At 35.8% G+C, this 24471-nt stretch overlaps 1 protein-coding gene across 10 annotated transcripts in view; it reads right to left on the reverse strand.

The window, feature by feature from the left end:
• Positions 1-24471, reverse strand: part of LOC149570682 (P-loop containing nucleoside triphosphate hydrolases superfamily protein) — a 188976-nt gene that overhangs the window by 151887 nt on the left and 12618 nt on the right. For 7 of the 10 annotated variants that reach the window (XM_089823223.1, XM_089823222.1, XM_089823220.1 and 4 more), the window contains 5 exons: positions 21484-21557; positions 21288-21321; positions 21016-21074; positions 6692-6806; positions 6431-6468 (listed from right to left, as the gene is read on the reverse strand). In XM_089823223.1, the coding sequence (XP_089679349.1) occupies positions 6431-6468; positions 6692-6806; positions 21016-21074; positions 21288-21321; positions 21484-21557 (320 nt within the window). The remainder of the gene's footprint in view (positions 1-6430; positions 6469-6691; positions 6807-21015; positions 21075-21287; positions 21322-21483; positions 21558-24471) is intronic. The other 3 variants (XM_089823228.1, XM_089823224.1, XM_089823227.1) reach the window with 2 other exon arrangements.

Here is a 24471-nt window from a genome sequence, read left to right on the forward strand (position 1 = left end):
TGATAATAAATTAATCAATATAATGTATATATTAATGGCATAAGAATTAATATAAACGTTAATACAATATGGTATTATATTTACATAACATATATTTAAATATGTTATTATAACATACAATATTATATAACATATTTAATGATAACAAATACCCTGGAGCTATGAACCAGTGAGGCCACAAACGGGGGACCTCATCCTCATGAGATTTGAACCTTGATGGCAAGGATAAAAATGCAACAACTTAACCGTCACAACATGCCACTATTGGCAATAACAAATACCCTATAAAATATAGCAATTATTCAATATACATAAACTATGATTACAAAGCACATTTAAATCTGTATTGAATAAAATTATATAATTAAAATAAATATATATACGCTATCATTGGTTATTCACAAAAGATAAATATTTATAATCTATTCAATCATTTGATGATAATATAAATTTATATTATCATTATAATACACATTTAAATATAATTCAATAAACATTTATAAACTAAACCAACCCATACCTATAATCTAGCAATTAACGAGATGTTAATTAGCATAACCAATTTGCATTAGGTCGAACATATTATCAAGTCAACCACCACTCACGCAAGGGTCACGTCACATTGAGTATGGAGGCATACGTATAAAGAGAATATAACGTGGAGCGGTGAAGTTAGGGAGATCGCAGATTATCTGATTGGTTCTATCACCCATAATCAAAGTGCATCTAACCCACCGAAGACTCCACCTCCTTTCATTAGGTTTGGACGCACGCAGACGTGGACTAAGGCATATCAATTGCCACGAAGGATATACCAACTTACCATTTTCGAAGACGTGGAACAAGTTTCGATGAGGGCGTAGAGCATATCAAAGTGGACCGAATGACGCACAACAACTTGGTCGAGTATCCAACGCAATAAGAGGATATTATTATTAAGGATATTAAAGGACATTATTATAGGTAGATACTATTAATAAAAGGGGAAAGGTTTAGACTCATAATAAAGGAATAATACACACTGATATATAATTAAAAAGATTTCCTAATTGAGGTTATCTTTTCCTAGATGTGTATAAATTATCAAAGATTTGGAAGCTCTAACACTAATTTTATATATTTGTAAGTGAAAAACACAAACTTAAAGATTTATAAGATCTTGAATTAGGAAACTAAGAGCAACTTGGAGGGACAATAAAAACGGGACATTACAAACCCTACGAGCCTTCTTTATATAAGCAATTTTCCACGGCCTAGGAATGTTTTAGACATTTAGCCCTACCACTTAAGACCGACCACAACAAAAATTATCATATTTATTACATTAGTGTCAGCTCAAACGAATTACAAAATTTTATTTTCAGCTAGCCCAAAGTTCGGAGGCCATAACTTTTAAACCAAAACTCTAAATCACAATTATAACCACTTTTTGTAAATGGTAACTCTTGATCTTCAACATCATATTGTGCAAGCATCTGTTAGTTAGGGTTTGACCTTGTTTCAGAGCCTCTAAAACCTTCAAATTTGAGCTCAAAGATTTTATACCAAAAATCTTCTATAACTTCACCAATACATATGATATGGCAATGAAACTCTACTAGCGGGCTGATATATTTAAAATGAACCCCACCTAAAAAATCAGAACATTTTGAGCCCATATGACCAACTTAAAAAAAATAGTAAGTTTCCACAAATAGCAACTCTGCACTGAAACAACCCTTATTGAAAAAGGCAAAAACAAAAGTATTCTTAGGTAATGCAAGATTGCCCTTACTCCCAGGATGCCTCTGCATCAGACACCTGAGCTAATTTTAGAAGTGACCCTATCACATCTCAAATGTTTAGAAGAAAACCCAGACAGTTTCCCTCCTTTCTTGTCAACCATGATGAATCCTCTATAGGTCATCATTTCCAGTGGATCAGATATTCCTCATATGACCTACTCCTTGTGCTTCTACCAACATGACTTTCCAATATATCCTCAATCTCCTTTGTAGCTGAAGTAGTTGTCGGAATACTCCACTGTGCTTCTATGACCTCATCTTCAACACCCCCTTCATGATACTCTGTCAAATCTGAAATGTTAAATATATGTGTAATATTCAGTTCAGTAGGCAACTCTACTTAATAGGCATTTCCTGAATCATACTTCTTCAATATCTTAAAAGCTCCAAAAATTTTCATATTTAAATTAATATAGGTTCCTACTGGAAATCATTCCTTGCTCAAATGAACCATGAGTTCATCTCCAACCTGAAACTCCATATTCCTCCTTTTTTCATCTTCCTTAGACTTGTACTATGTATTCATCTTTGTGATGTGCTTCCTCACCTCCTCGTGGATGTTCTTCATGTGTTCTATAAAATTCTCAACTTTACCACTATTTATCACCCCCTTGTCCAACTTCTTCAATTCAAAAACATTTATGGGACTACTTCCATACACTAGCTGTAACAGTGATTTACTAGTGCTCCTATTGACAAAATTATTGTATGCAAATGTTGCTTGTGTTAAAATCAAATCTCATCCTGTTGGCTTATCTCCAACCAAACATCTCAACAAATTCCCCAAACTCTTATTCACCACCTCTATCTTTGATATGATATGATATGATAGATTTTAATGACATCCACGAGACTAAAGTAGTCTATGGGACCCATGCAATCACCCTCCCGAGTCAGGGGCGGAACTAGTTAGTTGTAAAGTTTTGGTTAACTTATCTCTCCTTCTCTGAAGTTTGGTAATCAAATCCGTTGCTCTCTTCACTTGATCTTCCTCGAATAAATAGTTGAAATCCTTGTTCTGCAGTATTTTTGTATAACCAGATCTGATGTCATTGTAAGCCAGGCACTCCTTGACAAAGTGTTGCTCTGTCTCGACTGTTCCCATATTACAAAATAAACATGTTCTGCCTGCCCACTCTTCCTTTGGAACTTGCCACCGACCAGTTTCACATCGCAGCTGATGTGAACTAGTTCTAAGTTGTGCCATCAACATTTTTGCTTTCCAGTTAATAGGTGCTCTTATATAGGCCTTTTCATCATGACTAGAAGTGGGATTAAATTCTTTAATGTAATAAAAAAAATTCCGCCCTATGTGTCTTGTCCACAGAATATTGCGGAATTTTTCATTGACAAACTTCTTTATTTCTGTAATGTTATCTGGGCAAGTTTGGACGTTGATATCCCATTTTCGCATCCATTTGTCATTTTGCTTCATCCATGTGCTTTTCCGCCTCACAAGTTTTTCCTCTATGATCAACTTGGGCCAACGATGTGTTTCCAAACCTTGGGTTTTCTTTAAATAGCTTATCATCCGAACCAAAGCAACGGCTTCTAATGGAAAGGAATCCACCTCTGCCAAAAGGATCTCATATAAAACTGTGGTCTTGACTTTAAGATTGCATGTGATGAAGTGTTTTTGAATTCTTTCTACTTGCCACCATTTCTGTTCGGACATACTACCTCCCCACACTTCACATCCATATAGAATAACAGGAGTGACCAGCAAACCAAAAAGAGTTTTCATGGTCGTCCAATCCCATAATTCTGCGTTCCTGCACTTGTTTTGTAAAGAGTATAACGCCTTCCAGCCCCCTTGGATCCTTTTTGATATGCAAGTATCCCAGTTGAGTTTGTTATGAAAATCGATGACCAAGTATTTGTACTCTTCCACAATCTCAAGTGGGCTATTTTCAAACAAAAACTCGTCTTGTATGCCCCTATTCTTCTTCAGCGAGAAGATCATAATTTTGGTTTTGCTAGTGTTAACTTGCATTCCTACTTCATGACAAAAAATTTCTAGTGCTGTCAAGTGCTCTTTCAAACCTTTAGCTATTCTAGCAAGAATTATGAGATCATCCGCATATAAGAGCAATCTTATCACAAAGTGGGCCAGCTGCACCCCCTCACCATTGGTCTTGTTTATCCACTCTTCTAACTTGTCAATATAGAGCCCGAATAATGTTGGAGATAGTGGACACCCTTGTTTAACCCCGATGTTGCTGTCAAAATCTTCTGATAGCCCTTCTGTCGTTCTGATTTTAGCTTTGACTTGCTCATATAATCTGTAAACCGCTGACCTAAGTTCTTTAGGAACTTCCAACTCTTCCATTCTATCTCATAATTTATTACGTGGCACTGTGTCAAATGCTTTTTTTAAGTCCACAAAACAATAAAAAGCCTCGTTCCCCGGAGTGTCCCAAACTTTCTCAATCAAGTGTCTAAGAGTGATGCCGTGATCTATAGTAGAGTGTTTCGGTCTAAAGCCTGCTTGCCCTTTTGCACGTTTGCCTTCTGTTTCAGCCCAGTTGCTGATTTTTTGTTCTACCAAGCTGCCAAATAACTTGCCAAATAGTGGATTGATCATGATGGTTCGGTAATTAGAAGGATTGTTTATATCTCCAAAGGATTTTTTGTTTATATCTTTCAATCAAGCTATGGATGATGTGATGAGTTGAACTTCAAATGTCTTTAACTTCTTCCACAATGTGCACCAAAAATACCCAACAAACGTGGTGTCTCAATCTGAACTATGCTCTTTGACAAACCATGTAGTCTCACCACTTCTCCAAAAAACAATTATGTCATGTGAACATCATTAGTCTTCTTGCAGAGAATGAAGTGTGTCATCTCTGAAAATCTGTCAACCACCACAAAAATTGAATCATGCCCTTGCCAATATCCTCCTACGGCTTCTCTAGTACAAGTAATTTTACCAATATATCTTTATATAAATAATTCTGATTTTGCTATTATTAACATATATAAATGTTGTATTTATTAGTCCATATATATATATATATATATATATATATATATATATATATATATATATAATTTATTTTTATTGATATATACTAAAAAAAACATATTAAATACGAAATATATTTGTCCATATATATACTTCGGACTTTGCTTTTATTAATATTGCTACACAGAGAGAGAGAGAGAGCATATATATAATGGTCCCTGATTTCTATAAATATTTGGACATAATGATCTGTAGACCAGTATAATTCAATAGATGAATATTTCTCTAAATATTAATTTCAGCAATGAGCATACATCATACAATATACGCTGCTGGCCAGTGATCATTTAGAATCAACCTATACTTAAATGTATTTTATATTCTTTGTTTCTCCTTAGGAATTCTTAACATATAAATTTCAATTTTTTATTCCAATGGACACTTGATATTGCTTCTTTGATTAGTTCTGACTTATATGACATTCCTTCCAAATTAGATTTCTTGATACCTTTTTATCTGTTCCGAGGGTTGAAAAATTGTGTCGCTATACAAAAGATATTCCCCTTTGTCACCAACTTGACTTAATAAAAAATTATATCTTTCTCTAAGTCATCGCAGCACCACAACAATCTAGCCACTCCTTATAATTCTTTGCATTTGATTTCTTTGTAATCATTTCTTTCTTGCGGACCTGGAAAGATTCTCAGACTTGCCAAAATCCATCTCAGCAAGTAGTTATGTGGAAAATCAGGACATTAAGTAGTATTTCGGTCGCTGTAGATAGATTGTAGATTAATATTATTAATAGATATTAAATATATTAAAGTTTTATATTGATTAATGTTGATATTTTAATAGAAATCAATTAATTTGATAAATACATCAAAGTTTCATATTGTTTAATATTAATATTATGCAATAGATATTTATTAACTAATTTGGTAAATCTATCAAACATGTGACATTTTATATTGATTATTAATGTGTATGTATATATTATATTTGAGCATTTCATAAATTGATTATTAATTTACTTTTATTTTAGAATTCATTTAGTTTTATATTTTAATTTTCTATATAATTAAAAATTTATATTTCATTATTGTTTACATATCAGATTGGGTACATCACAAGAGTTTACCTAAACAAGTCATCCAAATAATATGCTTGAAATATTGATCATCTATAAAACAAATTACATGCATTTTTCTTCAGTAAATGCAATATGCCTGAACTCTAACGTGCCTTCATCTTTGAATTCACAAGTCTACTATAAATGACATATCATGTATGCCTAAGCCCTTAGTCTCAAAGGCTACCTAGGTCCTTCAATGTTGAAAACATTAATTACACTTGAAACACTCCTGCATTTATTACACTTGAAACATTCCTGCATAGATTAATTTATGTTTATTATCATACAGAAAACCCCAAGGTCCATTTCATCACATCCAAAGAAGCCATCAAGGATAATGAATGGCTGAACAGCTAACACAAACAATGAAAAAATAACAGAACCCTTGAATATAATTGACCAGACTGCTATATCTTACCAATTCTTTTATACGAAAAATGCTGCCTTACCAAAACAAAAGCGAAATACATTACTGAGAAATTTGAATATGCATAAGGCAAGCAACATTTGTAATCTAATTTGCAAATGCAATTATGCACTTACTCTGTTGAGGTACGAAGTAGCTCATAGACCATGTCAGTCTGCAACACAAAATATAAAAAATAAAAATGCAATAAGTTCTGTAATTAAATAATAGATAAAGGATAACAAGAAACAATACTTTGATTCTCTAGATTTTTCTCACCTAGAGAACTCATGAGAGATGAAATACATCTTGCAATAAAACACAAAACCATATAGACATATTAATAAATAAATAGACATTTATGAAAGATATAAAATAAAAATTCAGGCATAACAAACCTGTAAAACATTTGGCAGGTTCAGACGTTGAGCAAGTTGTGTTGCAATAGTAGATTTACCAACACAAGCAGTCCCACAAACAAGGATTACAAATGGCACTCTTTGATGATGAAACCTATTTTGAGATTTATAGACAGCATCTTAGCAATCAAACTAAAACAGAAACAAGCTATACAGAGTTTCTTTGTTGATCCCTTTGTGATTTTCATATAAATCCATTGCAAAGGAGAGATACAAACGAGTTCCAAAAAATACAGATTCTTAGAATAGACAGAACAAGTAAGATGAAAAGAAGATGAATGTAATTTATACAAAGAAAATGGTCGGATTCTACAAACTCTATTACATGAAACAATAAGAACAAATGCTACTATACTACAAGGAGAGCTAGAGCTATTAGCAAAACCGTTGGAAATTTAGACAGAAATGTTACACATCGGAAGAGTGTGTGTGTGTGTGTGTGGATTCTACAAACTCTATTACATGAAACAATACAGTCAAATGGTACTGTGCTACAATGAGAGATAGAGAACTCTTAGCAATAACATTAGAAATGTAGACACATTGTGTGTGTGTGTCTAAATGTGTGTCTTTGTGTTTGTGTTTGTGTCTGCGTCTGTATATGTGAGTTTGTCTGTCTATCTCTCTCTCTCTGTGCGTGTGTGTGTCTGTGTCTGTGTCTGTGTGTGTATGTCAGAGAGAGAGAGAGAGAATATGTGCAAAATTGATATTGAATTGATAGCAATGTTTAATATACAATGATTAAATATGCTATAAATGTTATTGCTTAATCAATTTAAGTGATAAAGGAATGTTGCTATGTCTCATATATCTATATGATTATGCAATTTATGGATATCACCTAACAGCAATATGTTGCTGTGTTTGGTTTATAACTGCAAGTTTGCAACTTTAATGATAGATGCTATTTCTAATTTAAGCCTTATAACTATGGAATGTCTCTATTTACCCCTTACACTGATGATATTGCTGTATCTGATCTGAACTTGTAACTATGCAATGATCGGCTGTGTCTGATTACAATCTGTAGAGTATATGTCGCCGATTATGCCAAGAGGCAATTTGCCCAAATAGAGTTGATCTAATGCTGGAATAAGAAAAGGAGATAACATTCAATGCTGCTGAACGGAGTGAGTTTGATCATCCATTTGTATCTTGCAAGGTGAAGGAGTTGTGCCCTTTGAATGCAGACGAGCCAGATCTCTTCCCAATCATTCCACTTCATAACCAAACAGTTTTTCTCAACTAATTGAACTCTTTAGTTAATTGATAACTAATTTTCTTTATTATATCGCTTAATGCAGACTTTTCTTAATTGTCATTCTTCATACTTGGTTAACACATATCATCACTCGTCTTCTAACATAGTAATCGCTATTTATTGCTTGCCATGTCTTTGTTTGGTTAACAACTTGATATAAACTTGCCCTTGAACAAAATGATTGATTGTCTATATGGTGCTGTGAGGATTTAATGGTCAACTAGAAAATCAGTGACTAAGTCAATTAATAACGATGTTTCCATTGTCTTCTATTAGTAATGCACAGATTGCTATCTCTGTTTTAATCACTACATTACTACTCATAATCATTATCTCCAAGACTACTCTTAGTCGATAACTTTTATCCATATGAATATGTTTTAGTTGATTAGTTTGTTATCACAGTGTTACATCGGCACGGTGGTGTGGTGGTGCGGGGGGACGTCAGGACGAGTTTTGGTTGCAGGAAAAAGGACCGCAATTTCAAGATGGCGGGGGGACGGCGAGGGGAGGGGGGAGTGCATTATATATATATATATACTAAAAATGCTAATTATGAAATGATACTTCAATATAGCATACCAAATATAGTTGAATATAGAAAATTGTAATGTGATTCAAGAACCATAAGCTCAAACTTGAAAGTTAAAACTTCATAACCATTACCAGACTATTGAACTTAGTAAAATACTAAAATACTAAAACGTCCAAACATAATATGATAATGATAAATGAAAAATTAAAAATATAAACCACATATTACCATGTAAGTCAAAAGCCAACCATTGACTATCAATTTATCAAATGACAAAGATGGAAGATTCAAAATTCATTGTTCAAATATGAATATCATATATCATAAAGATGCTCATGATGACAATGAGCCGAGTAGCACGAAATAGTGAAATGAAATAATGTATCACAGCCATATCAAAGTGAGTATAATCAACAAAATGACAAAATGTCTATATTGAGAATGTAATCATCCCAAATGCTCTCTAATCATCCCCTATACCAAAGTCCTCATCACTAAAACTACTAGACTCCTCATAGGTAAGATCTTGATCCTCCAAATGAACACCAACTAGCCCTTCTTCTACATCATCATCCTCATCAATCGGAGTTGGATCCTCAGGCTCCACATCCCATCGTGTTGTTGGGCTCTCCTTGTGCTCGCATGTCGGTTGATCTTTGAGCCGCAAGAAACCATGTACAGCAACAAACTTCTCCACTCTCTTAGAGGTAAGTTTGTTTCTCTTAACAGAATGGATAAAGCTGGTGACAAGAAGACATATCCTGATGCAATATTCCTCCACATATATCAAATGACAATTGCAGTTTGTAATATTGATTCCTCTATAATATCAAATGATTGTTGTTTCCTCTACTGCTTTTTGTGTACTTTGTATTGATTTGTACAACCTATTCGTCTAAGCATATATCAAATATTGTCTTTAGTTATCACTGTCATGTAAATATTCTATATATTATTGTTATAGATTGACTTGCTTTTGTAACAGGCGTTTCCCATATAATTTATTATTGTTGTGTATGTTGATGTTGCAAGCATAATGGTGCAAGGGCTCCCCTCAAACACAAAGGCATGATGAAGACTCCTAGCATGGACAATGAAAAGAAGACATATCTAAAGGTCAAGTGGAAGGTTTTAGAGCCAATCATGGCTGTATGTAATAATCAAACTCATAAGATGTATGTGATTCTCAAGGTCTTGATAAAGGCTTGAGAAAAATTAAATGTAATGGGAGGCCAATAGTGCCCAATAGATTCAAAATAGGTTAAAGGGATATTAGACTAGTGAATTGGGTCCTACATAAATATTTTCCAAAAGTTTGATGGGTTTTTAGTTAATTAGAAAGGAGAAATAAGAGTTATAATTTTGAATATATTCAAATTACAACGGTACTTACCTTTTGGAGGGAACTTAGTTTTAATGGCTTAAACATGTTTGTCACAAGTCCCAACTGAATGGAATTAGTTGGGGATGTTATTTACCACATTATATAACCTGTTGAAGGCATATGGACAGCAGAAGTACAGACTGGAAGCCATATTGTACAGACGGGTTGAAAGGAAAGCAATAAAAAAAATCTTTATTTTGCAATTTCAATATAATTGTGATTGAAACTTCATTCCTTATTATGTATATTACTTAAGAACATCATTTAATATCTGTAATTCATCTTTGAATGCTCTAGTACTATTCTTCTTGGCATTCATACCCAGATTGTTGATTGGAATAAGAGATTTTGCATTAGTTTTGAACAAATTTTGGTTTCTTTCATGAAATGAGGATCATTCCATGGATGTAGGACCCTGATTCCCATGGAATGATCAATTCCTAACATGTATTATGTCAGGCAAACATAAGTTTACAGGAAGTTTGAAGATTTGCAGGTGTACACCATTGTGAAGATTGGGAAAAGGGCACAAAAGTGGTGACATAGGTATAGCAGCAAAGAAACTAGCCAAAAGAGGTCATGGTTTTATGTAAAACAGTCAAAGTACTCGTCATATACATGGTGTAGGATCAAAGAACAAGTCATGGAAGTGATTCTTGGTCGGATTTGAAGAGGCCCTAGTTTTTGGCTCAATTTCGTGAGGGTTTCATAGAAAGCATATATGGGAAGTTGCTAGGTTGAAACCAATTGAAGAATCCTTAGTTTAGGATCATATTAAGATATTGTACCAAGTCATAGGGTTTGGGGATAAGTATTTCATATAATTCCTTTGTAAATGAGCGGGTTTTGTGCCTAAAAAGAGGCCCATAGTGTAACAGTAGAGACATGGTCCAAAACAACCATACCTAATCTTTTGATATGTTATAGAGAAGCCAAATGGGTATTTGAATATGCAAGTTATTTTCCTCGTGTTTTGGGAAAGTTTGGAGAAAAATGCAAAAGGACAGCATTTGAGGGCTAGCTGGGGCTTGTAGACCTAGTAGGCTAGGAAGTTTGGTTTTGCCTTGAAGATAGGCTCTTGATATTTGGTAAGCTTAATAATTGGTTTGTAATAGGGTATTCAAAGACATTAGATTCCTACGAAGTCTTTGGAGAAGTCAATTACATACTTTGGGCAACTTAAGCCTTAAGGTTGTGTTGGGAAACCTTTGGGAAAACACACTGTTTGGAGTATTTTGTCATAGAAACTTGGAACGGCCCACCTTACCTTGCATCACATAAGGTCTTTATGTTTTTTCGTTTGACTATAAACCAACTATATTATCAGTTTGCAACAAACTTGACATCAATGACAATTGCTCATCAATCTCCCCCCTATATCATTGATGGCAACCTCTCAAATATATGATCTTTATTATGTAAGGCTCCCCCTTAGTTAGCTGCTCCCCCTTACTCTAACTTCTCCCCCTTTGTCATCAATGACAAAGAATCTCCAAGGCTAGAGACTAGCTCCCCCTGAAGACATGCTCCTTATGTGACTTTTTAATGGATGGATGAGAGTGAGACTACTCCCAATTTCTCCTTTAGGTACTCAAAAGTTTCCGTTGGAAGGGGTTTTGTGAAGATATCCACTATTTGCTTCTTTGTATCAATGTACTCCAACGTTACTTGCTTTTTAAGTACTTGTTCTCTTAAGAAGTGGCATTCTATTGGTATGTGCTTTGTTTTAGAATGCATGACTAGATTCTTCGAAATGCTGATTGCACTTGTATTATCACAAAATATAGGAATAGGATGCTCAAATTCAATCTTGATATCTCTTAGAGTTTGCTTCATCCATAGCACTTGTGTACAACTTGCTACTGCTGCAATACTCGGATTCTGCGGTAGATAGGGTTGCTGAACCTTGTTTCTTGCTTAGCCATGATACTAAGTAATTACCAAGAAAAAATGCACCTCCACTTGTACTTCTCCTATCATCAATATTGCCTTCCAAATCTACATTTGTATAGGCAGTGAGACTGAAATCATTTCCTCTTGAATACCATAGACCAAGATTCATAGTGCCTTTTAGGTACTTCAATATTCTTTGAACTTCTAGAATATGACTTTCTTTAGGCATAGCTTTAAAATCGGGCCACCATTGTAACAACTTCCAAGATATCAGACCTTGTAGCTGTTAGATATAACAAACTTCCAATCATGGATCTATCTTGGAATTGATTTACACTCAGGGTCCTGGGATTCCTCTCCTTTACTAAGCTTGCACCCAATTATCATATGGGTGCCAATAGGAGTACAATCTTCCATTTTGAGTTTCTTCAACATTTCTTTGATATATTTACCTTGTGAAACAAGTATTCATTTATTAGTTTGTTCTATTTGCAGTCCAAGAAAGAAGGATAATTCTCCAAGCATGGACATCTCAAATTCTTGTTGTATGTTCATGGAAAATTCTTTACACAATTTATCACTTCCTCCAAATATTATGTCATCCATATATACAACTACTATCAAAAAATTGTTATTTTCAGATTCGATGTATAGATTACTATCTGCCATTCCTCTTTCGAAACCTTGATTTTGAAGATAATTATCCAATCTAGAATACTAAGCTCTTGGAGCTTGTTTTAGTCTGTAAAGTGTTTTTTCTCAATCTGCATACATGATCCTCTTTTTTTGAAAATGTAAATCCTTCATGAAATTCAACATATACTTTATCTTCTCTGTCTCCATTTAGGAAAGCTGATTTTACATCCATTTGGAAATTTTTAAATGCTTTATGGCTTGCGAATGCTAGGAACATCCGAATTGCTTGCAATCTTGCAACTGCAGAAAATGTCTCTTCAAAATCCACTCGTTGCACTTGAGCATAACCTTTACAGACACACCTTGCTTTGTTACTTGTGACTTCTCCATTTTCATTCATTTTATTTTGAAACATCTACTTGGTTCCTGTGACATTTTTGTCTTTTGGCCTTGGAACAATTTCTCAAGTGTTGTTCTTTTCAATTTGGTTCAATTCTTCCTCCATAGCTTTTACCCAATGCTAGTCTTCATTAGCTTCTTTGAAGTTCCTACGTTCTATTTTTGATAAAAGACAAAAGTGTGCATGCTCATCATTGTTTGCATATCTTCTTCGTGTTTGAACTTTCTTTTCTAAATCTCTTATTACCAAGTCTTCTGGATTATTTCTTTGGACAAGTTTTGAAATTTTTTTCTCATGTCTTTAAGGGATTTTTCATTGGTGTCTGTAAAGGAGTTTTTGCTTTCAAAGGTGTTTGTTCAATTTCTTCTTCATCTTCTTTATCTTTTGGGTCTTCTTCTTCTTCACATGTACTTGGTGTTTCAGCATTTCCTTTTATCTTTTCAAATCCTTCATCAATCTTTACATTTGCGCTTTTGACAATCTTGTTAAGTCTTTTATTGTAAAATCTATATGCTTTATACTTTTAGATGAACATCCAAGAAAAATTCCTTCATCACCTGTAGCTTCAAATTTACCCAAATCATCTTCATCTCTTCTTATATAACATGTGCTTCCAAAGATTTTGAAATACTTGACTGGTGTTGGCCTTCCTTTCCATAAATTGTAAGGTGTCGTATCATGGTTTACTCTTACTTTTGCACGATTCAAAATGTAGACTGATGTATTTACTACTTCTTTCCAAAAGGAATTAGCTACATTAGATTCATTAAGCATTGCCCTTGACGTTTCTTGAAGCATCATGTTCTTTCTTTCAACTCAATTTTGTTGAGGAGTTCTAGGTGCTGAAAATTGTCTTTTAAACAAGTGTGCAAAGATATATATGTTGCTGGTCCCTCATTTATACCACTAGGAGAGACTAAATTGTGCACCACTATCCTTCATAAAGAGTACTCAAAAGTAAACATTTTGATGGAGGATATGGGACAAACATGCATGACTGATGGATGCTCTATCATCATGGATGGGTGGACCGATATCAAACATCGGCCACTCATCAATCTTATTGTCACTAGTACAACAGGGGCCTATTTTCTTAGAGCCATTGATTGTTTAGGAAACAAGAAGGATGCATCCTTCCAATTTCAGATTTTGAAGGATGCTATAGAGGTAGGGGCTTCAAATGTTGTGCAAGTAGTGACTGATTCAGCCCGGGTGTGTAAATCAGCTAGATTGATAGTAGAGAGCACCTATAGACAAATATTTTGGACCCCATGTTGTGTACATGCATTGAATAACACCTTGAAAGACTTTGAAAAAATTGACTGGATAAAGGCTATGGTGTCCGAGGCTAGAGATGTGCAAATGTTTATTTGCAATCATCACACATCTCTTGCACTATTTAGGACATTTTCCAAAAAAGAATTCCTCAAGCCCGTGGACACTAGTTATGCTACCTACTTCATTTTGTTGGAGAGGATGCTTGAGGTCCAAGAGGCCTTACAATCCATGATGGTCAATGCAGAGTGGAATAGATGGCATGAATCAAGCACCCCGGATGGAAGACTTATGAAACGAAGAATCCTAGATGAGAATTGGTGGACCACAATGAGGTAAGAAACTTAAATAATTGATATCATAATTGTTATTGCTGATTTAATAAAAATATTTCTGATTTAGGCACTTGCTGATTTTTTAAAATTAATGATGTTTCTCACTTGTAATTTTCTTTCATTTGCAGATACATTTGCTCCTTCATTGACCCTATTGTGTAGGCCATTAGATATGCTGATATTGACACTCCTAGCCTTGGAGAGATTTATGAGACCTTTGATAGCATGTTTGGGCAGATCAAGCAAGCTATTAAAGACAAGGAACCTACTTCGGAGTTCTATGAGGAGCATCTTAAGCCCATTGTGATGAAAAGGTGGAACACTATGAACACCCCACTTCATATAGCAGCCTATGCAATCAACCCGAAATGGTATGCACCAAGGCTTGGGAGAGTGCCTCCATCTGTTGATGAGGAGGTGAGTGTAATTTAAATTTAATAATTTATGTTTAAGATTTCTGATTTTTTTATTTTAATATGTCTTCAAAATCTTGATTTTATTTGTAAACTAAGCTTTCTAAATTCTAACTTCTAAATTTTTGTTTGTTGAAAGTAGGTGAAGGAGGGCTTCTTCAAGGCCCTTTCAAAAATGTATAAAGCAGAGGATGTTGCAAAACTTCAGGGGCAATGGCTTGACTTTGCCAATCTTCGTAGTCCAACATTTGGTACACCAGAGGTAAGGACTGATAGAGCTACATTAGCTCAAAGGGACCCGATTGGATGGTGGACATGGCATGGTAGAGATGCACCTAAGCTCAAAGCTCTTGCCACCTGTCTTCTCTCACAGGTTGCAAGTTCCTCTGCTGCAAAGAGGAACTGGTCTACATATAGCTTCATCCAATCAGTCAAGAGGAACAACCTTACCTCTAGACGATCGGAGAAGCTTGTGGTTGTTCACAGTGTATTGCGACTAGAGGAGCGACAGAGTCTTGAGTATCAACAAACTCCAGCACTACGTTGGGATGTTAATCCGGAGGATGCATTGCAGATTGATGAGGATGACACACCTCCAGGGCTGCTTGGTGTTCCATTCGATGAGAACCCTCTGCCTACCCCTGGCAGTGATTCAAAGAAAGAGACTGGTGCTGATCTTGATTTAGATATAGATCTAGAATCTTAGATTAGTAGAGAACAACCTTATATTTGGCTTTCCGCTATGCAAATACTCGGATACATTATTGCTTTTGATTATTATGGAGATGGACATCTACACTTCTAGTTCTAGTATTTACTTTCATTATGTCATTTTGATTTCATGCATGATGATGATAAATTGATACTTGGAGTCTTTGGGCATTTTTGCTAATTGTATGTGATATTGGTATGCGATATTGGGATAATTTTATGTCATTTTGATTTGAATCTTGATAGTTTTCAATTTCCATGTATGATAGCCTATACTATGCTCAATGTTTTGATATGCATATTTGAATTATGTCTCTAATATTAAAAATCCCCAATATTTTATAGCCATCCCCTGAGGTCCCGTCTCCTAAATTTTGGCTTCGACCCGTACCCGTACTAGAAATATGTCCCCGTCCCCTAAAACATCCCCATCCCGAAAACTCCATGGAGCATAGCCTAAAACCATTGAAGACCATCACCTTGGTCTTCCCCAAATTAACCGTCAATTGTCATAGCTCAAAAAACAATTTGAGACTATCCAATTGTCTCTATAAAACCCTCCAAAGAAGAGTTTAAAGGAACAACATCATCCGGGAAGAGTTGAATAGAGATTAGAACCTAGGGAAGAGACAACCATCCTCAAGATGAGTATGGTCTTGAAAATACCACTCCAACTCATCAATGTAGATGCCAAAAAGGGTAGGCCTCAAGAAACAGCCCTACTTTACCTTGATAGTGTACCAATGAAGTCCAAAAATAGAAAAAGGGTCTTGAGACGGCTCAAAACCATTAGTAGAGTGTCATGATAGCTGCTAAAATAGTCTCGAAAATATAATATCTCAAAGCTTCTAAAAGAGGTTCATTCTACAGACGGTCAAATGCTTTGCAAAGTCCGCAAAGCACCTATACACCTTTAAGAAGCGATGATGTGTCTCCTCAATAATTCTTCAAAGTGTCAAGATATGGTCCACAATCTGATAATCCGATTTGAAACCGGCTTGCCCCTTGGCATAGATGTGATGGTGATCCAACTCCCTCTACAAAATAATATGAAGAGTCATGGTGTACAACTTGGAGAAGGCATTTCCAACCATAATGGTCTTGTAATTATTGGGGTCCAACATAAGACTTGCCTTATGGATCAAATGAATGAAATTTGGGTTCTTACAAATGTCTTCAATGTTTGTGATTCAGGTTCTTACAAATGTTTTGAATGTCTACGATCATAGTTTCAACATCTAGTGCTATATTTCTTGTAATGTCATTCACAAATCGCCAATATGGTAAAACAAGCACTTTCAATTATTAATTGATGTTATCTAGAAGTAAATATTTGGGGTTGGGGTGATACAATCTGTTGTGAGGTTTTCACACCATCGCCCCAAAATTTTGGGGACCCCCTTTTTTTTATCGCCTTGGCAAATTTTTGGATTGTCCAACAATTTTGATTTTCTTTGAGAGTTTTGAGCCTTGGACACCCTCAGGCCACTGGGAGAGACTTAGCTTATTTTCACCCAGTTTCACTGAATTTTCCAGAACAACCAACTTCATCCTTAGGCTGGACAAAATTCAACAAGCAACGCTTGGCAGGATAAAATTGTAAATTTGTACTTAGACATTTTCCTTTGAAAATCTGGATGTAACTATGTAAATTTGAATAATTTTCAAAAGGGAAATTTTTGTTAGACTTGAGTTTTGGAAAATCTTAAATTTTTTCTTTGGTGAAAATTTTAATTTTGTAGAAATGAGGCTAAATTGCAAAATCGATTTTAGACTCTAGAAGTGATTTTATTTCCTGTCACAAAATTTTAAATGGCATAGCAAAATCGATTTGGAGGAAAATTGCAAAAAATTGGTTTTAACAAATCAAAATTGCCTTGAAAACTTTAGCCTTTAATGACATGGGTAATTCAATATTGAAAAATGGCTTTTGGTTAGCCAAATCCAATTTTAATGACGTATTAATTACTAAATCCTCATTAAATGAAAATATTTAACATCTCCAAGGCACCATTTAGTTTCTTTTTGCAATTTGGAACTAATTAGCAATTTAAAAGAGCAATTTTCATTTTGGCAAAATTAAATTTTAGCTAAGTATTTAATTGTGGGCCATTTTTTTTAATTAATTTTTTTTTCTCCCCTCCAGGACCAAGTCGGCCAGTAGGGAAGACATGCGGAGTTGGGTATAATAGGAGATCCTTCCCCCTTTCTCCCTCATTCCTCATTCATTCTTCTCCATGCTTGAGCGAGTTTTCTTGTGAAGAGCAGATTTAGTGTTTGGCGAATTTCCTTGGAGGCAGATTTTCTTCTTTTTGGGTGACTTTGCAAGGGCAGTTCACATTTCTCTTCCTTGGCAATTTTCATTCTTGAGGGCAGATTTCTCCATTATTGGCGATTTTCCTTCTTAAAGGGCAGATCTGTACTATTGGCATTTTTTTTCGTGATTAAAGGGCAAGCTCTCCATTGTTAGGTGATTCTTCTCAAGGTCTGATTTTGCCAAAGAGCTGCGATTTTCTGCCCTAGATTGGGCAATTTTATTTGAAGAAGAGATACATGATAAATTTCTGATTTGGCAAGGGATTTGAAATTCTCAAGGTCTGATCCTAAATCCAAAAGAGTCAAGATCTGGCTATTGGTTAAGGTGGATTTTAATCATTTAGAGTTGAAAGAGGTCCTTAAGCTGACTTCCTTCTTTCGTTCTAGTCTAAGGATTGCCTCCCTTGGTTCTGCTTGTCTTTTGTCCACCTCTTTACCATCCTGTAATAGGGCGACAAGATGGGGGATGTTAGTACAAGCAAGAATCCTAAGGGGACAAACACTAAGAAAGACAAAGAGGATATGATGCCCAAAACACCTTTCTTCTCGAAAATGAAGCGAATAACCGACACCAATATCGGTGCAGTAGACATAATACGAGTAAAGGACAAACTATGGGAAGGTCAATCCCCCTTGGCAAAGAAGATATACAGAAGGCGGTTGCACATCACAACCCAAGCGTCTACACTTCTATTTCAACCATGATGAGCGACGTTGGGATGGCACTTGATTTTGAGGACATCACAGAAGAGAATATCAATGAGACAGATCTCAGATCGAGATTGGATGAGCTAGAAAAGGTTGCTATCAAAAGGAAGCATCTAAACACCCTTTCCTCCCTAAATGCTTTTATTGGATTTGCAAAAGAATATGAGGACCATGAAAAGATACTACGAGCAGCAAGCAGCGTGGTGAAATCAGCGCAACTCAGAACGAAGCACACATCTTGTCCTTCTATGGAGGAAGTCAACGAGAGGCTAGCTAAGTTCATTGCCTTAGCTAAGAAAATGAAAGAAAAGGGAACAGTTATATTAGAAAATCATTTGATGTAAGCCCAAGTGGCAATTTCTCTTTCTTCTAGAATAGGACAAGTGTCTATTTCTGATTGGCCACCATTTTGGTGCCTTCTCATTGGTTGCCACTCTTTGCACTTTTTTCATTGGTACATCGATGAGGTGGCAACTTCTCATTGGCCGATGGGATGGCAGCCCTAATTAGGGTTTTTAGGATCCAATCTGGATTGTTGATCTTGTTTTGATCTCCACTGTCCGTTGTATTTTTGGCACCTATATAAGGCCATTTGCTCTCATTTGTAATGGTCGAAGAAAATTGTTGCATAAGATAATACCAAAATCGCTCTCTTTTTCATTGTTGTGACTTGCATGGTGATTAAGAACATTGGGTATTATTGCATGGTTTCTACTTCCACATAGTTAAATTTCTTCTCAAGTTGTTAAAGTTGGTTGCATTTCAAGTTGTTTAAGCAAGAGTAAAGTAGATGGATAGTTGTATGGTAGCATTAGTAGATGTTTGATAGGGATCAATACTAGACCACTAGCATCCTAGCAGCTTGTTGGGAAGCATTGTGTGGTAAGCTAGTTTATTTTTTCCTTTGAATCATTGTAGTTGTAGAGGCGGGGCCGCTAGTTAACCTTCATTAGATTCGATCCCCGTCCATTTGCCTACCTTCCATTCGTAGGAGTAGGAGTAGAATAGTGAGTAGCCGAGTAGTCGAAGTTTAGAGAAGGAAGTTAGAGAAGTAAGTCAAGTGTCAGAACACATCCATTTACCTTCCACCACCACCGCTTTCCCACCAACATCATCATTGGCAGACACATCCTACATCATCACCACCATCAACATTATCCGCCACTCGCATATTTCACAAACCCATCACCATCTCCATCGTCCCACCAAAGTCCAAGTCATCCTCAACAATTTGCATAAGGCAGCCTACGTGATTACCAACAAATCACATTGATAAAACTGAGCGAGTATCCACAAGTGTAAGGAACATTGGAGTTATTCTAACATCCCATGAGCAATAATTTTTCAAAAGAGGAATTGTATGTTTGATACTCCGTATCAGATATCCAATTACTAATATGTTATGTAGTGACACAAAACTCGCATCAACACAATCTACGCTAAATATATCTTCGTCCAAGAAACAAAACACATGAATTACTAATATTCCATTGCTTGTTCATATGATTTATTTCCAATTATCAACATCGATTTTTGATACAACCTCCAAAATCGTCTCCAAAGGAGACTTTACAATTTTGCTGCACACACAAGTAGACTAAGGAGGGCCTTGCACTTTTGAAATTGTAACTGAAAAGAACAATTTCAAATTGGAATGGCAAATAGAGAAACAAGAGATGACTGATCGATGATCACAATTACTTCAACTAGGGCAAATAAATGTGAGGTTCACTCCTTGAACAAGTAAGTCTGCCCCAAAACAAATTCAAATGAGTCACCCAAAGTATGGCAGCAAATAAATAGGTCCACAAGTTACACATAGGGTGAGCCTAAGGACGAGACCAAAATAAAGGGACATGACAACATTGGCAAGATTAGGAATTATATGGTTTCCCTAGCCTAATGAAATTTATAAACAAGGAATTAAACCTTCACTCTAACATAATCCTTCATAGATTCATCTTTTGGTTCATTGTATTCAAACATCACCCCCTCAAAGTAGCTCTACTTTCTTTATATCAAGAATCAAATATATTGGCATTTTGCCTAAAACATCATTTTTGACTTGTGGTGTTTGCTCTATTTTGTTATGGTAAAAAGAAATGTTTGCAGCAAGAAGAATGGATTAATCCCACTCCAAGCCTTGGAACTCTTCTACAAAACAATTCTTTTAAAAAAAAAAATTTGTGCATTTCTAATGCAAAAAATGTGTCCTTTATTGTCAAAGGTTGTTTGGAACAGCATGACAATCTAGTGCCACCTATAACCATGTTGAATTGTACACCTATTAGACTATAATAGACAATAATTGCCTATACTAGTCTTGATAGCACATGTTATGAAAATCCTCTTGCTAATAGTGGTCCGTCGTGGGTGTTCCCAATACATTAGAAGTTATAACTTATATTACAACTTACTCAAAACTAAAACACGAACCTAGTCATCATCCTATACCGATTGATGTACTCCTCCCCATATCCACGCCTTTCCATGAGCTGTGATTCAAAACATTATAAAGAAAACCTTAATAAAAGTTTTGAGGCTTTTACAGAATAAAAAGTTTCATTTATATTCTTTATCTGATGATTCTGTTGTAACTTTTTCACTATATTAGTCTCAAAACGCAAAAACTAGGAAGATTTTTTTCGAAGACGATTTACATGAAATTTCATTCTACATAACAAGAAAAAGAATGGCAAAATACATACTTTAAACAGATTGGCTTCCAGATCTGACTGGGATCTGCAAAAAAGGTGAATATTGTATTAGCAACAATTCTGTCGAATTATATAAATCTGTTGAATACTTGTTGCTTGAAAAAATACCTTTTTTAGTACACATGGAAGTTACAATGAAATAAATGAGAAGTAAACCAAGAAAGAAGGCAATGTAAGAATCACATACACATCGAGAAGACTGTTGTCTACTAGTAGTTTCTTCAACTCCAAAGCAATTTTAACAGCAACATGATTAGGGATCTGAAATACAGTAAATCCTCCCATTTAAAAATTGCAACCTGAAATGTTGCGATGAAATTTACTCAACATCTTTGTTATTTTAAGCAGAACATGAGCAGAATTTACTATTTGAATACATTTGTTTTCTAAGATATAAAAAATATATGTCACAATAAGTAGCAAAGAATTAACATCTTCAAATGAAAACCATATCTTAAGTGCTAAATGAAAGCCATAACTTAGTGCTAGGCTCAAAAAAAAGAACATGAACTTGAAGAATTCTTAATCATATTTGATACATTTGTTGTTTTTGAGAAAGTAAATGACAAATCCATAAGAGCACACAATAGTAATGTCAATATTCTATAGAGAACATGAACAAGGAAAAGCTCTATTTATGTCTTTATAGTCTATTTCTGATCTGAACAGTGTTAGGGTCATTTACTGCTTCTAATCAATTCAAGCAGGGCACTTATATCTTTGAAATAGTTGCCAGACAAGGAAATTTAAACTTATCAAGAAAAGAAAAGCTCTATGTGCACATTTAGTGTTTCTATGGTGTATCATTGATAAATATACTTTTTGAAATCAAATACATACCTAATATAACATAAATCACCTTGGAGGATCTTTCAAGAATAATTGTTAACAGGATTATAAACCATCTTTCAAATATGGTAAATTTTTCATGAACCCATCTTTCAACCTATCACGAACCATCTAACACTCGTTGCAACAAATGACAAACTCCAATCTCACAAGTTGATTGAATGTCAGAGTTCTTCCATGCAAGAACATTTTCATCCGCAAAGGCAACATGATAACCTTTGTCTTCTAATGCTGATATAGAAACCAGATTCCTGTTTATGCCTAGAACAAAGAGAACATCACTCAAGTGAAGAGGAACTCTGGAATCCAGCTGGAAAGATGTAGAACCAGCACCCTCACATAATAACTTGCATCATCACCAATAATGACTTGAAGATGAGAGTCTTTTCCCTTCAAGTTGAAGAGTAATATGATGAGATGTTCCATTGTTAATCAGCCAAATATCAGTGTTTGAAGGAACATTGTCAGAGAGCGCAGAAATAAATCGAATCCTTCAGAGTTTTCACTTGACTCTCTTTGAGGAGAAGAATTTTCTACATTGCAACAGTTGCTTGAGGCTTTAGTCTAGAGGTACAATATCTAGCAAAGTGTCCAGATTTGTTGCATCTGAAGCACTGGGTCCTACATATGATAAAAGATAAGATAAATTCATTAATGTCCAACAAGAGACCACAAGGGTCTAAGGGACTGCAAAAAGTACAAGGAAAATGCCAATAGCGGGAATAATACATGGTGTTTGCAGAAAGGACAAGCAAGCAAACAAAAGAAAAAAACAATAAAAGACTAAATATTCCTCACAAACAATAAGTAGTCCAGAACGGAACGATACAATCTGGGGTAATCGTGTGCCCTAAACCATCTCAAGTAGTCGTTGGAGATAGGGTGATGGTCTTGAGTATGTCCTCTACAAGGTTTCGCAAATCTGGTGTGACACGAAGGAGGGTCAAAATACCACTTCGTCCCCACAGCAGCAGACACAAGTGTAAATAAGAAGGTGATGAACTAGTCTAATGTTTTTCTCGATGGGAACTACAATTGTAGAGTGTGATCACGAAGCAGCATGGCCTTCTGGAGATACCTTTACTCTCTAAAAAAGTAGTAGAACCTCCCCCTGACCTCATAGTAGATGGGGCAATGGAAACAAAATGGGTTTCAGTTTCTGCCTCCACAAGGGAGAAAAGGCCGCAGATCTTGTCCTCCCTGTCATCTGGTGGTCTTCCTGTATTCCTAACCAATGGGAACCCACTCTAAAAGATCCCAAGGAGATGTGGAGGGCATGATAGCAAGGGCGCACAATGACCTCATCTTGGATATCCATGTAGTCTTCAGCATAGAAGACCATCCTCAGACAAAGGCTCCCCAAAGGCTTACTCCAAGTCATGATAATGCACTATCTATAGATGTCGAGCCTAACATGCTCATTCAACACATGTTGAGGGGGAAGGAGGTGAGCGGGGACATCTAGAGAGAAATAGAAGGGGGAAGGAGATCCATCGCAATCCTAACCGAACTAGGAAGCGCAGAGCCCTGGGCAAACCAATAGCTAGCTCTACTAGAAGAATGAGAGCCTACCACTGCTTCGGAAGAGCAATAGACCATGCAAGACTATCGGTGACAACCCTCAATAGGGTCCATGAAACTCCGAAGCTGATCGAGACATTAAACCAAATCAAAGATGGTCCCCATCCCCAAAGGATGTGCCCAAATGATACTATAGGGGGTGAACTAATGGCATTTGATAATGCATTGAAGGAGGGTATGGACCAAAGAACCAAAAATCAAAATCGGATTGGAATTGGCGAGGCCTACTCGAATCATGAATCACCTATGAATCGCCTATGAATTGGCTACAAATCAACAAGGTGAAAAAAGCCTTGAAATTCAAAGATTTTAAAATTGGTGATTGTTGGTGATTTTTTACCCAACTTCCCAATTTCTGGGGCTGATTTTGTCAATTTCTGGCAATTTTTGACAAAAATCGCCGATTCAAGCGATTCAGGCGATTTTTGGCACATGAATTAGCGAGCCAATTCACCGACTCACCATGAATCACATGCCTTAAGTTAGATCGCAAAATCACATGAATCGCTTAAATTGCGGCGATTCACGTTACTCTGGTATGGACTCTCTCGACCGAAGCCCAACTGCACTCCAAGAGGGCCCCCACAAAATAGAGAAGAGGAAAATCGGACTGACCAAAGAGTCCAAGAGGGACATCTTGGTCGTGGTATCTTGGAAGTGATGTGTGAAGCACTATCTCCCAAGCATAGCCATGAAACTGAGCCCCTTTTTAACCTAGGGCTGCATGGCAAGTCTCATATTGAAA

This window comes from Cupressus sempervirens, chromosome 3 (assembly GCF_028749045.1).
Source record: "Cupressus sempervirens isolate cs-2001-9-10 chromosome 3, ASM2874904v1, whole genome shotgun sequence".
In the NCBI taxonomy this organism is placed as follows: domain Eukaryota; kingdom Viridiplantae; phylum Streptophyta; class Pinopsida; order Cupressales; family Cupressaceae; genus Cupressus; species Cupressus sempervirens.